Source organism: Garra rufa, chromosome 16 (assembly GCF_049309525.1).
Source record: "Garra rufa chromosome 16, GarRuf1.0, whole genome shotgun sequence".
Lineage (NCBI taxonomy): Eukaryota > Metazoa > Chordata > Actinopteri > Cypriniformes > Cyprinidae > Garra > Garra rufa.
In genome coordinates this window covers 42730529-42747702 of record NC_133376.1, presented here as the reverse complement: position 1 = coordinate 42747702, position 17174 = coordinate 42730529, and the positions used below count along the sequence as shown (strand labels likewise).

The window sequence follows — 17174 nt, the reverse complement described above, 5'->3', positions numbered from 1 at the left end:
ATGGAAAGTGCAGTATAAATATTGACGGTGGCATTTAGATTTGAAAACAAGTGATCATTAAATTATGTAAGGGGACAGCTGGTTATGAAACAGACACACATCCACATCCGTGAAGGAATCTGTGTGTTTGCTTGTTCTCCGTCCTCGCTGAGGTTCCTTCTCCGTCTGCAGCAGTTTGTCTGCGTGCAACTTATAATGAGAACCAGTGACCTATTTAGCGTATTGAATAATTAACGACAAGCTTCTGATTTCTTCATATTCAAGGGAGTTATCTCTGCATGACTTAGCAACCAGGTACAGACTTAAAAAGGCCTTATAAAGCATTAATGCAGCAACAGAGATAACAAACACAGCTTTTTCATTGGGTTTAATGGGGCAGAGAGCAATGTGATGTAAATACGACAAGATCTTGAGCCATGTGACAATCATAAGATGTGTCTTCCTAGTGTGGGAGCGTTTGGAGACCATCATAAGGTTGCGTCGTGTTCACCCGCTGTCTGAAAAGGCTTTTAAATGGTGAGCAGACGAAAGCGAGAGGACTCTAGAGAGAACTGCTGTTGGACTGGGAAGGACTGGTGTTTCACTTTCCATTAAATCTATTATCTCTGTGCCACCGCGTCTGATTCTGTCAATTGACTGGCTGATTACTGTCAACAGATCACATCACTTTACTGCTACGGCTCCATTATTCCCTCGGGGCCTTAAAAGAAACTACAGAAAAAGGGTGAGAATCAGACGAGCTGCAATCCACATCTGAAGTGAGCGACTCGAGCGCTGAGCTTCTGCTTTAAAATCTGCTTCTGAATCGCGGCCATTAAAAATGTATCAAGAATCAAGTTTATCAGGGAAGAGGAGGCTTAAGCTCGAGTCTCATTAGCCCACACAAAACACAGCTGTTCACTTTTACACGGAGCACAGACATGCAGATGAAAATTGTGGGGAAAAACACGCAATTGTGCACAGACATGGAAAAATAATCGTGAGAAATGAAAGCAGGGTTGCCAAATGTTCACAAGTTAAATTGATTTTTTTGAATTTTTTTCAAACATCCGTTGAGATTCTAAGATCTGTATTAATCTTTTTATATATTTTAGTTTATGTTTACTAACTATATGTGTGTGTACTTTGTATATTTAATATGTGGGTCAAAGACGAAAAAGGGTTTAAGCATAAAAACAAAAAGTGTAATGCTGCTTTAAATCAATGTTTTTCCCAAAAAATATTAAAACGTTTTTTTGTTTAATTTAATTGCATTTTTGTTTTTGTTGTTCTGAGCAAATAATAAATATCATACATTTTCCCCTAATTTACAGAAGACGCTTATTAGAATGTAAGGATTATTAACAACAAAACTCAATTAATGGCATTCAAAGATTAATTACTTTCACCTCAAATATGAATAATTCTACATTGTTAAAATTTGCCACTAAACTAGGTTTTGCCCATTTGTAAAATAGTAAGACTTTACTCATTTAAAACACAATCAAATTTAATATGCTCCTTATTCTTATATATATTTTAATATGTACAAGTCCGAATAAGCATGTTGTTTGAATTTTTACATAAATATTGACTGAATGACAATGTAACATTATTTCAATCAAATTTTAACATTTTATTCTCCAAAAACGTATTTAAAACCTTAAAAGTAGACACTTTACTGACATTTAATATCCTCTCCATGGACATAAAATCACTTTTGGAATTTTCTGGACACGTTAACATCTTTGACCCATGTATATATTAAGAAAATACGGTAACACTTTAGAATAGGGAACACTTATTAACTATTAACTACGACTTTTCCCTCAGTAAATTCCTAATTTGCTGCTTATTAATAGTTAGTAAGCTAGTTGTTAAGTTTAGGTATTGGGTAGGATTAGGGATGTAGAATAAGGTCATGTAGAATACGGCATTAATATGTGCTTAATTAGTACTAATAAATGGCTAATATTCTAGTAATATGCATGCTAATAAACAACTAATTATGAAACCGTAAAATAAAGTGTTACCGAAAATACTTATACTATAATTTATATTATATATAAATATGGATATTTTATATATAAATCTATATTTTTCCTAAATAAACTGTATATGTGTGTATTACAATATACAAAATATACACAGAACACACACATACTGTATAGTATGTAAACAAACTTTTTTAACGGGATTATAGAGAGAGAGAGAGAGAGAGAGAGAGAGAGAGAGAGAGAGAGAGAGAGAATATTGTATATAATGTAATAATTTATGCTTTGACCAATGAAATGCCTCATTTCAACATCAATTTTTATATACATCTTAATTAAAACTATAATAATATCCCAGTTATATTAAAATAAAACTGTGCTTCTAAAGGTGTCACAAAATTTAGAGCTCTTTTTAATTTCAAAAGTGTACATTTAAATTGAAACAGCCACACCAGGGTTGCCAGGTATTGCTCAATCACAGCCAAAACCACTCCAATTGCATTCCAAGGAAAATTGGCTATTAAATGTTCCAAAATTGTGTTCTAATGGGGCAGGTTGATTCACTTCAACCCCAGAACTAAAAAAAAAAAAATCTGCGATAACAGTATAAAAGTTGCCCAAAATAACTTAAATAAATTAAATAAATAAAATGTCATTTTTATTAGTTATTTTAAATGTCTGTTTCTTTAATTTCATTTTAGTATATCAAGTTTAACTACAATTGGAAATGCTGCTTTAGCATTTAAATCAAATAAAAGTAGTAGCGAAACATGTTTTTTTTTATGGTTTTAGTGGACTACAATAACCCCGAGAGGGAATGGGTAGAAAAGTGCATTGGTAGCTGAAGGAAGTCAGGCCTGACCCTCAGTGTTTCTGTGCTGCTTAACGCTTCTGGCAACTTAATGATCAAACGGAGCAGCCTGTGCCGGAGCATCACATCACAGCGCTGTAATCCAGCACTCCAGGGACAAAGATAAAACACTGAGAAGACCTCGCATTCTTCTCCTGTGTCTTTCATTTTTTATTACAAGAAAAATTGCGTTACACACAATTACAGGCAATAATGACAAAATAGAAAGCCCATTCATCTTGATAAAGAGGGAGATGATTAGCTTTTGTTATGGCTGTAAATGCATAATTTACCACCGCTGTCACGGCACAGCTGAAAAACAGATCATCAGACGGGTCGGGGGAACGGATAACCCGGAATCGCTTCGGCCTATGTTTTTAACATATTTCTCTGTTTAATGGGTTCTGTAATATCGGGTTCACAGATCAATGGCAGCGCTTGGTGTGCTTCTACAGAACAGAGCTCTAAAGCAGCATTAAAACACTGGGTGTTCAACAAGAAACGAGTGACTTTCTTAATGCATCGCTTACATCAATTATTCACCTGTAAACTTTAATCTCAAATGTAAAATGTGCAGATTTCAAGCTTAATGTTACATAGTTGCTGTCTAAAAGAAACATGAAACTGCATGTAACCATATTAGCAGTATGTATGGCATAACAAAAATAATGTCACCCTGGATCACAAAACCAGTCATAAGGGTCTTTTTTTTTTATTCAGATTTATACATCATCTGAAAGCTGAATAAATAAGCTTTCCATTGATGTAGGATAGGACAATATTTGGCCGAGATAGGACTATTTGAAAATCTGGAATCTGAGGGTGCAAAAAAAAAAAAAAAAATCAAAATATTGAGAAAATCACCTGTAAAGTTGTTTAAATTAAGTTCTTAGCAATGCATATTACTAATCAAAAATTAAGTTTTGATATATTTAGAGTAGGAAATTTATGAAATATCTTCATGGAACATGCTCTCTACTTAATATCCTAATGATTTTTGGCATAAAAGAAAAATCTATAATTTTGACCCATACAATGTATTTTTGGCTATTGCTACTTAAGACTGGTTTTGTGGTCCAGGGTCACATATAAACTATAAACAATAGTAATAATAATAATAATAATAATAATAGTTATGTTATTGTTGCATATTTAATTGCTTTTGAAAATTATTTTCTTTTAATAATTATTTTCAATATCATTATTTTCAATATATATATATATATATATATTTTTTATATATATAAAATTATTGTTTTATGTTTTAATAAAACAAAATTAAAGTAAAAAGTAAAAATCATTCTGCATACTGTTTATCAGTATATTATTATTGTTGTTGTTAGTGCAATTTTATTTACGGAATGAACAAAAAATATAAAAACAACAAAAAATATATTTTAAATATTTACAATAATTACATATTTTAATTATTACAAATAATATTAATAAAATATATATTGTTACATATTTTCTTGTTTTTAATAATATATTTCAGTATTATGTTATGTTTTATTAGAACAAAATAAAGTAACAAAAATCATTCTGCATATTGGGAATCAGCATATTATTATTATTTTTCATTATGATATAATATAACAATTTATACAAGTGTTACATATTTTGATAATACATTTTTCAATATATACTTTTTTTTATAAAACAAAATAAAAGTAAAAATCAATTTGCATATTGGTTATCAGTATATTATTATTGTTGTTCTTAGTGCTATTATATTTACGGAATGAATGAAAAAATATAAAAAACAAAAATGTCATTAAATGTCAACTAAAAATATTTTTGTTTTAAACAATATATTTCAGTATTATGTTTTAATAAAACAAAATAAAGTAACAAAAATCATTCTGCATATTAAAAATGAGTATATATTGTTAATATAATGTTTTATACATTATTGTTATTATTAGTAGTAGTAGTGGTAGTAATACTATTATATATATATATATATATATATATATATTTTTTTTTTTTTTTTTTTTAATGTTTTTCAATATTACGTTTTGCATAAAAACAAAATAAATATTGGTCATCAGCAAAACATCACTGCTGTTGTTTCATATTTCATAATAATATACGATTTATAAATGTGTATTATTATCATTATTATATATTTTATTGATTTTAATAATAATAATAATAAGAATGTAATAAAATGTAATTATTTTTCATTGTTTTTTTTTTATAAAATGAAATTGAATCAATCTTTCCTTCATATCAGTTATCAGTTCAACATAAAAATAACTGCTAGGATTCTCTGTCCTAAAAACAATATGGTTTGACCTCTGGTGAGGGTGATGATGATAAACAGATGCACAGAATGTGAGCGGGGTCAAGAAGGACAGAAGGTGCGGCACTCACAGCTCTCGATCTCCAGCGTGCAGTTCTGCTCATCCAGCGGGTATCGCCTCAGGTCCATCATACAGGCAGCGGTGGTGGTGATCCTGAATGCAAAGCAGAGACAGGGGACTGTGGGGATTACTGACGCTTCTCAAGGACAACAGAGACGAGGAGCAGCCCTCCTCCCTCAACCACACTGCTGCTCTCCACCTACAAACAGCCTTTTTCTGCCTTTTTACTATTCTTTACATCCTTTTTGCTCTTCTATAAAATATAGGAATTCTATATAATATGAAATATATATATATAATATGATCGATCTGACCCAACTGCAGCAGCAATGCCATTCTCACAGCAAGTACAAAAATCTAAAATTAAATAGATGTCTCTGAACTTCATTGCGGGTTGTTAAAACTTCATCTGAAGAACTGCTTACCTTTAATAATTTAGTGCACAACTCAATTCCAAAACCCTTTACTTGAATTCTCCAATGTTCGTGAGAGCAACTTCACTCCTTTTTCTTTTTTGGCAGAAAAAAGTGAAAGTTTTCACCATGGCTGGACTAAATTGTCTCATCAAGCCTGCGTTTATTTTAATTTCAGTCAAATGATCAGAAATACAGTAAAAGCTCTAAAATTGTGAAATATTATTACAATTTAAAATTTATTTCTGTGATCAAAGCTGGATTTTCAGCATCATTGCTGTAGTCTTCAGTGTCACATGATTCTTCAGAAATCATTTTAATATGCTGATTTGATGCTTAAAAACATTATTATTATTATTATTATTATTATTAGCAATATTTAATGTTGAATACAGTTGTGCTGCCCAATATTTTTGTAGAAACTGTGATACATTTAATTTTAATTATATATAAATATAATATAGATATAAATTACTTAAATATAATAAAACAATATAAATAATTAAAAAATTTACTATTTTTAGCAAATTACCATCAGTCAGCTTCTACGACAGCGTTTTAGTTCCACGTTAATAAATTTAAAAAGCTAGAATAACAAAAATAAAGTCGTAACAAAGTCCTAACATTTTGAGAATAAAGTGGAAATTTCAAGAATAAAATTGAATTATGAGAATAAAGTCAAAATATTTGAGAATAAAGCTGAAATTGTGAGAATAAAGTTGAAATTTCAAGAATAAAGTTGAAATATAAGAATAAAGTCATAATATTTTGAGAATAAAGTTGATTTATTTCGAGAATAGTCATAATATTTTGAGAATAAAGTAAAAATATTTTAAGAATAAAGTTTAAATATTTGAGAATAGTCGAAATTTCAAGAATAAAACTGAAAAATTCGAGAATATGAAATTCAAGAAGCTGAAATTGAGCTTCTCGTCAAAATTACGAGAATAAAGTAAAACTATTTTGAGAATGAAGTCAAAATTATGAGAATAAAGTTGAAATATTTTGAAAATAAATTCGAAATTACAAGAATAAAGTCCAAATATTTTGAGAATAAAGTCAAAATTATGAGAATAAAGTCAAAATATTCAAGAATAAAGCTGAAATTGTGAGAATAAAGTTGAAATTTCAAGAATAAAGTCATAATATTTTGAGAATAAAGTTGTTATATTTCGAGAATAGTCATAATATTTTGAGAATAAAGTAAAAATATTTTAAGAATAAAGTTTAAATATTTTGAGAATAGTCGAAATTTCAAGAATAAAACTGAAATATTCGAGAATATGAAATTCGAGAAGCTGAAATTGAGAGAATGAAGTCAAAATTATGAAAATAAAGTTGAAATATTTTGAAAATAAATTCGAAATTGCGAGAAAAAAGTCAAAATATTTTGAGAATAAAGTCGTAATATTCAAGAATAAAACTGAAATATTTTGAGAATAAAGTCGAAATTATGAGAAAAAAGTCAGTCGAATAGAGTTGAAACATGAAATATTGACTTTATTCCTTTGACTCTATTCTTGAAACATTTGGACTTTATTCTCATAATTTCACTTTATTCTTGAAATATTACGTCTTTAATCTCATAATGTCAGATTATTATTATTTTTTTTTAACATGGCACTAAAGCACTGTTGTTATTTTCCATCATAACTAATGAACTTGTCACTACTGGTTGTGACTTTAGTACCACTTTGATTTGATTTAAAGCCCCACCTAAACTTATACTTTTCATTTTTGCAGTTTTCACCGTATATGTTATGAGTTATGGTTTGTCAGCATAGCGAAAAACAAGCCTCATCTCTTTCTTTGCTCACCCAAGACAACATTCGGGGTCAGTAACATCAGTATAATAAGATAAGTATAGTTATAAATCAGTAAAATATCTGTTTCAAATAAATGAGTCTCTTTTTGATTTTGATGAAAAGCAGCAATTAAACTTGGGTTTTTCAAGGGTTGCATTTTTTACCCTATACAGTTCTGGTTTGTCAGCACAGCGATTTCTCTCTTTGTTCCCGGTCATAAATCAACATGCTTAAAACATCAATACTCCCGAGGTTGCTACTGCACCGTCCCGCAATCACAATTCCACAGGAAGCGCTGGAAGTACTGGGAGCTCTGGGAAATCAGGAAATTAGGCCAAGATGGCAGAGGTAAAAATAACAGGCTATTTATAGGTCGCTACATCATCAGCAAAAGTCTCTGTGCATTTCGGTGTCTAAGAGATGGATGGATGAGAGAGTCATTGGTCCCTACAGCTGATGAGCTTTGGTGCTTCTAGAAGCGTTGAAGAGTTGATCAGTCTCTAGATCAGATCTCTAGTTCCTCTTCTCGCTCTCTTAACATTACTGACCCTTTCTCAATCTCTTTCATCTCTGAAACCCCTTTTATCTTCTCCTTCTCTTTCCATCTTCCATCTTTCTTTCACTACATGCATATTTCTCTCTGACATGGAGAGAGACTAAATTACATTAATCACAAATCGGCTTGAATGATGACTGTAAGATTATTTTTTAAAGAAATTCATGTTTTTATTCAGCTAGGATACATTTAATGCTTCAAACGTGATGGTAAAGGTGTTTATAATGTTACAAAAGATTTCTATTTCAAATAAATGCTGTTCTTTTGAACTTTCTATTCATCTGTGAACGCTGCAAAAAAATAAATGCATCACTGTTTCCACAAAAATATTGGGCGGCACAACTGTTAAGCAGCAAATCAGCAAATTAGAATGATTTCTGAAGGATCATGTGACACTGAAGACTGCAGTAATGATGATGAAAATTCAGATTTGATCACAGCCGTTAATTACATTTTAGAATTTTTCTTTAAGGGTCATTGGCGCATAAGGATTTTTGACAGACCCCTTTAAAAAATAAAAATAAAAAAACCACATCTTTTGCAGTTGTTCAAACATTTAGAATGTTGTGTACACATAAATTCATATTAAAATGTTAAATTAAGAGATTTTTTTAATTGGCTTTAGCATTAAAAAATGTCATGTGGTGCAACCATGAGTTATATTAACATTTATTTCTTTTAACTTTTTTTTCTTTTTAAATTTTTGTAAATAATGATTTATATATTTTGTTCTATAATTTCAAAGTTGTCTTCTTATTCATACAGAATTAACATGATGCATTTTTGACATTTTCAACAATAACATTTTATTTTGCTTGACAGTCAAATCTGGTAAAATATATTAAAAAACCTAACTAACACATAAAAATACTAATAAATGCATAATTACCAAACTGAAATTACATGATCTAATTTATTTATTTAGCAATTTTTTCCTCTATATTGTACAAAGATTGATTATAAACCATCTGAAATGGCCCAAAGTGCGTAAAAATCGATTCCAAATTTTACTAAAATAAAGTATTTTATTATTTAAATATTTTTATTGAATATAAAAGCTCAATCTGGGACATATATCTAAAATGGAAAACACTCTGCAGTGTTTGAGCCACATGACTTTTAATATATATATATAACTTATTATATATATTCATTGTTTTTTTATTAAGTCATACCACATGATAAGGATTATCGACAGGCCAATTTTAAAATACAAAAAATATTAATATCTATTGCAATTGTTCAAGCATTTAGAATGTTGTGTACACATAAATTCATATTAAAATGTTAAATGAAGTGATTTAAGTTTTTTCCTCTAGATGAATTGGCTGTAGCCTTAAAAAAATGTCATGTGGTGCAAACATGATTTATTTTAAAATTGATTCTTTTCCTTAACATGTTTAACTTTTTTCAGATGTTCTCAGTAATTAAAGTAATTGCATTTCTTTTGAATTTTTTATTAATAATAATCTCATATTTTGTTCTATAATTTCAGAGTCGCCTTAAATGTTTTTAGACTTTTTTCCTGTAAACTGCAAACAACTGATAAAATGTTTTAAAAATACCATTCACTTAAGCATACTGTAGTAGTAATCCATATTTCAACCACAGAAATCACACATTTTATTTTTAATGTAATACAGTTATTGCTATTATTGGTTGCACCACTATTAATTCCCCATATTGTACAAAGATTATGCCCAAATTGCATAAAAATATATTCCCAAAATAAAAGTATTTTATGTATATAAACCATCAATTGAATCTAAAAGCACAAAAACTGCCAATCTGGGGCATATATCTATAATGGAAAACACTCTGCAGTGGTCGCACCACATGACATTTCCAAATTTAGTCAAAATTTACAAGCACAGAATTGGCCACCTAAACAAAACAATGAACAATTTAATGGATTTCAACATAAAAGTCCCAAAATAGTAATTTCTGGTTAGTCGCACCACAAGATATTTCAGACAATGGACATCATCAGACAAAGTTTGTTTGAATATTATGATGGCAATATAATACAAATGCTTTGCAATTTTATACAGGATTAAAAATTATGCCAAATAGTGCAGAAAATTAATCTGAATAAATTTAGGGTCTTTTCAAAGATCTTTCCAAAAAGTAGTTATGGTCGGACTGTCGCACCACATGATATTTTGACACTTTGAATAACAGAAATATTACAAACAACTAATGTTATTTGAAAAAGTGAGTATATACTGTACATGAGAGAGGTACTTCATATATATGGCATCTTTTTTGTGCATTTAAACCAATTTTTAAATAAAGAAAATGCAATCAGACAGAAAATTTAGGCATGCATTATTCCTGACAGCCAAAGAAATTGTAGAATTTAAAGGAGAAAACAAACTCACAAATCCATATTAAAGCAATGATATTATAACCTGTCAGTCAAGGACATATATCTATAATGGAAAGCACTCCGCAGTGGTCGCACCACATGACATTTTCAAATTTAGTCAAAACTTACAAGCACAGAATTGGCCACCTAAACAAAACAAGCTATCTTCCCACAAAATGCTTTGAATAGATTTCAACATAAAAGTCCCAAAATAGTAGTTTTTCAGATGGTCGCACCACATGATATTTCAGACAATGGACATCATCGGACAAAATTAGTTTGAACATTATGATGGAAATATAAATACAAATGCTTTGCAATTTTATACAGAATTAAAAATGATGCCAAATAGTGCAGAAAATTAATCTGAATAAATTTAGGGTAATGTCAAAGATTGCACCACATGACATTTTGACACTTTGAATAACAGAAAAATTACAAACAACTAATGTTATTTGAAAAAGTGAGTACATACTGTACATGAGAGAGGTACTTCATATATATGGCATATTTTTTGTGCATTTAAACCAATTTTTAACCAAAGAAAATGCAATCAGACAGAAAATTTAGGCACGCATTATTCCTGACAGCTGAAGAATTTGTAGAATTAAAAGGAGAAAACAAACTCACAAATCCATATTAAAGCAATGATATTATAACCTGCCAATCTGGGGCAAATATCTATAATGGAAAACACTCTGCAGTGGTCGCACCACATGACATTTTCAAATTGAATCAAAATTTACAAGCACAGAATTGGCCACCTAAACAAAACAAGCTGGCTTCCCACAAAATGCTTTGAATGGATTTCAACATAAAAAGTCCCAAAATAGTACTTTCTGGATGGTCGCACCACATGACAATTCAGAAAATGGACATCATTGGACAAAATTTGTTTGAATATTATGATGGAAATATAAATATAAATGCTTAGCAATTTTATACAGAATTAAAAATGATGCCAAATAGTGCAGAAAATTAACTTTTTTTAAGATTAAATAAATTTAGGGTAATGTCAAAGATGTTTCCAAAAAGCAGTTATGGCTGGACAGTCGCACCACATGATATTTTGACACTTTGATAATAACTAATGTTATTTGAAAAAGTGAGTACATACTGTACATGGGAGAGGTACTTGATATATATATATATATATATATAAAAAGATATATATCTTATAGACGTTTTTCCTGAACACGGAAGTAAGTCCGACTCTAACTGAAAGAATGCTTTGCATTTCCGGTCTGCATTGTTTCTAGTCAAATTAGGGTATATTCCGAGCTAATAAACTAACGTTAAACCTATTAAAATGTTTTCAAAAAGCACATGGCTCCATAGCGCCATCACTTGGCAATGTCGCAATGACCGTCATTTGTCAGTGCCTCACTTTAAAGAGTGTGTAGATGACACGAAGCAGCGGACGTTAGCTACATTAAAAACAGATGGACGCTATTTGAATGGGTTCCTATGGAAACCGGAACAGAAAAGCATTCAATCTGACGTTAGAATTCGTAATGCCAGCGCTCATCGTTTACTCAGGAAAAAGGTCTATATAAAGACATATCTTTTTTGTACATTTAACCCCTTAACTGTCACTCGTCCACCAAAAATCTACTTCATAACAGGAGTTCTGACCTTTGTCATAAACAGACTTTTTTGATGCTTTTTGATGACTTTTTCCCTATTACACTTTAGAAATCATAAGAAATGATATATCAGTTGAAAACTTAAAATATCAAAATTCACCCTTTGAAAGCCATTTAAAAATAAGACAATGAATTTACACGGAAAATGTACATCAAAATCATATAAAAAAATATTTTTGTTCATGAATTATAAAATAATTAGGTTTGAATTCTTCATTTTCACGTCTCTGTTTTAAAAGTTCAAAAGTAGATGTGACAGTTAAACCAATTTTTAACTAAAAAAAATGCAATCACACTGCAAAAAATGCTTTTCTAGCTTAGATTTTTTTGTCTTGTTTCCAGCCAAAATATCTAAAAATTCTTAAATCAAGAAGGATTTTCTAGACGAGTAAAAATCATTTTCTTGTTTTCAGAAAAAAAAACAGTAATTTTTTTGTCTTGTTTCCAGCCAAAATATCTAAAAATTCTTATCTAAAAATATCTAAAAATCATTTTCTTGTTTTCAGAAAAGTCAAAATTAAGTGCATTTTTGCTTAAAACAAGCTAAATAATCTGCCAATTTGGTAAGCAAAATAATCTTGTTTTGTCTGTTTGAAATAAGATTTTTTTTCTTACCCCATTGGCAGATTATTTTGCTTGTTCTAAGCAAAAACTCACTTAATTTTGACTTGTTTTTTCTGAAAACAAGAAAATGATTTTTAGATTTTTTTAGATAAGAATTTTTAGATATTTTGGCTGGAAACAAGACAAAAAAAATCTAAGCTAGAAAAGCATTTTTTGCGGTGCAGAAAATGTATTATTTATTTATTAAAGCAATGACATTATAACCTGGATGTGCTTTTTCATCCGAGTGGGCTAATATGATTTATTTGTCAGGTGTCATAATTGCCCCTAACCACTCCAACCACTCTGACTATGGTCTAGTCCTTCTCATTATATGTGTATTTATTGCCAAACCCACAAAGACGGGAGGTATATTTGTAGCAGACTGTGAGTTAGGAAGAAAAACGTAAAAAGATTTTGCCCCCAGTCTCTCTTACTCATCTCTCCATTTCTCTGCTCTCCGTCTCACTGTGACCCGCTGCTTACTGCTTGATTTGTATCCGCTTGAAGAGGGCTTGGCTCAATATATTAAGAGCAGAAGGAAGCTAGGCCTGACCCTCGCCGGTTTAGTGCCGCTTAACGCCTCTGGCAGCTTGTATCAGCTTGAAAAGGGTCTGAGGAATAAAAGTCGGAGCTGTTTACTCTCCAGTACCGTTAGACCGCTACTTCCCCGCATTGAAACCCACCAACGTCGAGGTCTTCTCATGTGCATGCATTCAAGAGCACTCTCTTTAGCAGCACACTAGACTTCATCTATCCGGTTTCCCCACACACCGCACAGGTTCATGTAAGGGTTGGGTACAGACCCCAAGGCAGCATGTGTACCTTTATTCCAAACGACCTTGTTTACTAAGGCTTGTGCTGCAACACACCACGCAGGGGTCTGACTAAATTACATTATGAGGGTGGCGAGAGGATGAGGAGAGCTGCAAACACTGCAGCCAAAATGGTAGTCCTGAATCGGATCAAGGATTTCGCACTAGAAAGTGATTTTTTTTTTAACCTTCTGGTCTTGTTCGGACATTTTTGACAGAAAATTCTTACATTTAGTTTTTTACATCATGTTTTTCTTGGTATTAAAGGTTTCGACATTTGCTATGTGAACACAAAAAAAATGATGGACATGATTCGAAAAGGTTAAATAGTCCTAAAAATGTCACACATATTGTTCACAGTCAAAAATTACAGCATTGGAGCTAAATCACTTCTTTAAAAAGAAACCTTAAGTTAACTTAAATATCTGCACCAAAGCACTTCTGCTTTTTTTAAAATTTAAAAAATGTGGATTTTTTCAATCCTTCAAATAAGAGGCATCATACAAAATGCATGTTATTTTTGGAATAAGATATTTCACATAAAAGACATTTACATATTGTCCACTAGAGAAAATACTAGTTGAATAGTTCTTCCTAAAAAAGTCACAGTCAGAAAATGACAGCACTGGAAATGAATGGGAAGCAAATTTCATCTAGTGGAAAATCTTTCTGAAAGATATCAACCTTAAGCTTGTTTAGATCTATGGTTTGATTTTTTGTTCATCTTTAAGCTAAAACATGTTTTGGAAAATATACGTTTCTTGTACAGTATTTTTTGTGATTTTTTTATAATAACAAATAATTAAAAGATTCAAAATAATAAAGTTTCACTTTTTGCATTTTTTTATTCACTTCAGCAACAATCAGCTAAATCTCTTCTTTAAAAAGAAAGTTTACATACACCTTGCAGAATATTCCATTTTGTTTTTTACATTATGTTTTTCTTGGTCTTAACCTTGGTAAAGTTTTTGACATTTTTGATATATGAACACAAACAAAAAATTCAAGGACATGATTTGAAAAGGTTAAATGGTCCTAAAAAGTCACACATATTGTTCACATTTAAAAATGACAGCATTGGAAATAATTGAAAAGCAAATTTCATCTAGTGGTAAATCTTTCTGAAAGATATCAACCTTAAACTTGTTTAGATCTATGGTTTGATTTTAAAACATGTAAAACATGTTTTTGAAAATATACATTTAATGCGCAGTAATTTTGTGCATTTTTCATAATAATAAAGTAATAAAAATCAAAATAACAAAGTTTCAATTTTTGCATTTTTTTTTTCACTTCAGCTAAATCTGCTAAATCTCTTCTTTAAAAAGAGACCTTAAGTTAACCTAAATATCTGCTCCAAAGCATTTTTGCTTTGTCATAAATCAGTCAAATTGTAAAAAGTTGGAAATTTTATTTTCAGGTTTTTGCTCAAAAAGTGGTCAACATCAGGTTATAAATGGATCATAACTATTCAATATATATAAATTACTACCATAAAAATCCCCTAAAAATACATCATACAGTTGAAGTAAAAAATAAATAAAAAATTGCATACACCCTGCAGAATCTGCAAAATATTCATTATTTTACCAAAAGAAGAGGGGTCATACTTTTTTTTTTTTACATTTTGATTTACAAATCAAAATTTTTACATTTAGTTTTTTACATTGTTTTTCTTGGTATTAACCTTGGTAAAGGTTTGCTATAAAAAAAAAAATCATGGACATGATTCGAAGAAGGTTAAATGGTCCTAAAATGTCACACATATTGTTCACAGTCAAAAAATTACAGCATTGGAAACGATTGGAAAGCAAATTTCCCCAATTTAATAAGTTGAGTTTTACGGTTTTGAAATGCATTCAGCCGTTCTCCTGTTCTGGCGATATCACTTGAATAGATTTCAAAACGGTAAAACTCAACTTATTAACTCGGGGGGAGTTGGAGAATGAGCCTATTTCCAAAAAAAAGTGGAGTGTTCCTTTAAGCTTGTTTAGATCTATGGTTTGATTTTTTTTTTTTTTTCATTTCTAGGGTATAACATGTTTTGGAAAATATAAATTTCATGTGCAGTATTTTGTGCATTTTTTGTCATAATATTTTTTTCCCTTTTTTCACTTCAGCAAACGTAACTTAAATATCTGCTCCAAAGCATTTTAGCTTTGTCGTAAATCAGCGAAATATTAAAAGGTTGGATATTTGTATTTTCAGGTTTTTGCTCCAAAAGTGGTCAACATCAGGTAATAAATGGATCGTAACTACTCCATAAATATAATTTAGTACCATAAAATTCCCATAAAAATACAACATACTTTACAGTTGAAGTCAAAAGTTACACCTTGCAGAATCATACACAAAGCATGTTATTTTTTATTAAGCACTGACCTGAATAAGTTATTTCACATAAAAGATATTTACATGTAGTCCATAAGAGAAAAGACTAGTTATGATTATAAAAATAACCCTGTTCTTCTTGGTATTAACCTTGCTAATGGTTTTGAATTGCTACTTGCTATGTGAACAAAAAAAAATAATGGAGATGATTGTAAAAGGTTAAATGGTCCTGAAAATAAATTACTTGTATTGTTCACAGTCAAAAGTGACAGCATTGGAAATGAATGGGAAGCAATTTCATCTAGTGGAAAATCTTTCTGAAAGATATCAATCCATGGTTTGATTTTTTTGTTCATCTTTAAGCTAAAACATGTTTTGGAAAATATACATTTCTTGTACGCTATTTGTGTGCATTTTTCATAATGAAGTAATAATAATAATTTAAAAAAAGCTTCTTTGAAAAGAAACCTTAAGTTACCTTAAATATCTGCTCCAAAGCATTTTTGTTTTGTTGTAAATCATTTTAAAAAGTTGGAAATGTCATTTTTGAGCTCAAAAAGTGGGTAACTGATAATAGATGAATCAAAACTTCTCTATAAATTTAATTTAGTATCATAAAATCTGCTAAAAATACAACATACAGTTGAAGTCAAAGGTCTGCAAAAAAATGTTATTGTTTTATCAAAATAAGAGGGATCATACAAAATGTATGTTATTTTTTATTTATTACTGACCTGAATTGGATGTTTCACATGAAAGACAGACAACTTGGTTAGATTTATGTTTTTATTTTTGTGCATTCTTCATAATAAATAAACTTATATAGCTTTCACTTTTACTTTTTTTTTCACTTCAGCAAAAATCTGCCGAATCTCTTCTTTAAAAAGAGACCTTACATTAACTTAAATATCGGCTCGTAAGTCAGCAAGAGTTACGAAAGTTGGACATTCAACATCAGGTAAGAAATGGATTGTAAGTAACCCATGAATTTAATTTAGTACCAAAAAATCCTCTAAAATAAAAGTCAAAAGCCAGCAGAATCTGCAAAATGCTCATTATTTTATCAAAATAAGAGGGATCACACAAAATGCATGTTATTTTTTATCATTTTTACTATTATTTTCTCTTGTGGACTATAAGCAAACATCTTTTATGTGAAACATCTTGTTCAGGTCAGTACTAAATAAACAATAACACGCATTTTGTATGATCCCTCTTATTTTGGTAAAATAATTAACATTTTGCAGATTTTGCAAGGTGTATGTAAACTTTTGACTTTAACTGTATTAAATAAAAAAAGACATTATCAAACTGAAGTATAGTATATTCATTTCAATGAAAAAAACACTTTTTTCATCAATTTTAACCACTGTGCAAACAACACTGGAATGTTAAGCAAGTATAGCAATTCTCTCGACAGTGAAAAACAGTTGCTATATGAAAACTAG

The 17174-nt window shown here is 30.1% G+C and overlaps 1 protein-coding gene across 2 annotated transcripts in view; it reads right to left on the bottom strand.

Moving 5' to 3' along the window:
• The window catches only part of LOC141289044 (gamma-aminobutyric acid receptor subunit beta-2-like), an 85314-nt gene that overhangs the window by 17336 nt on the left and 50804 nt on the right, over positions 1-17174 (bottom strand). For both annotated transcript variants that reach the window (XM_073821233.1, XM_073821232.1), the window contains exon 5: positions 5200-5282. In XM_073821233.1, the coding sequence (XP_073677334.1) occupies positions 5200-5282 (83 nt within the window). The remainder of the gene's footprint in view (positions 1-5199; positions 5283-17174) is intronic.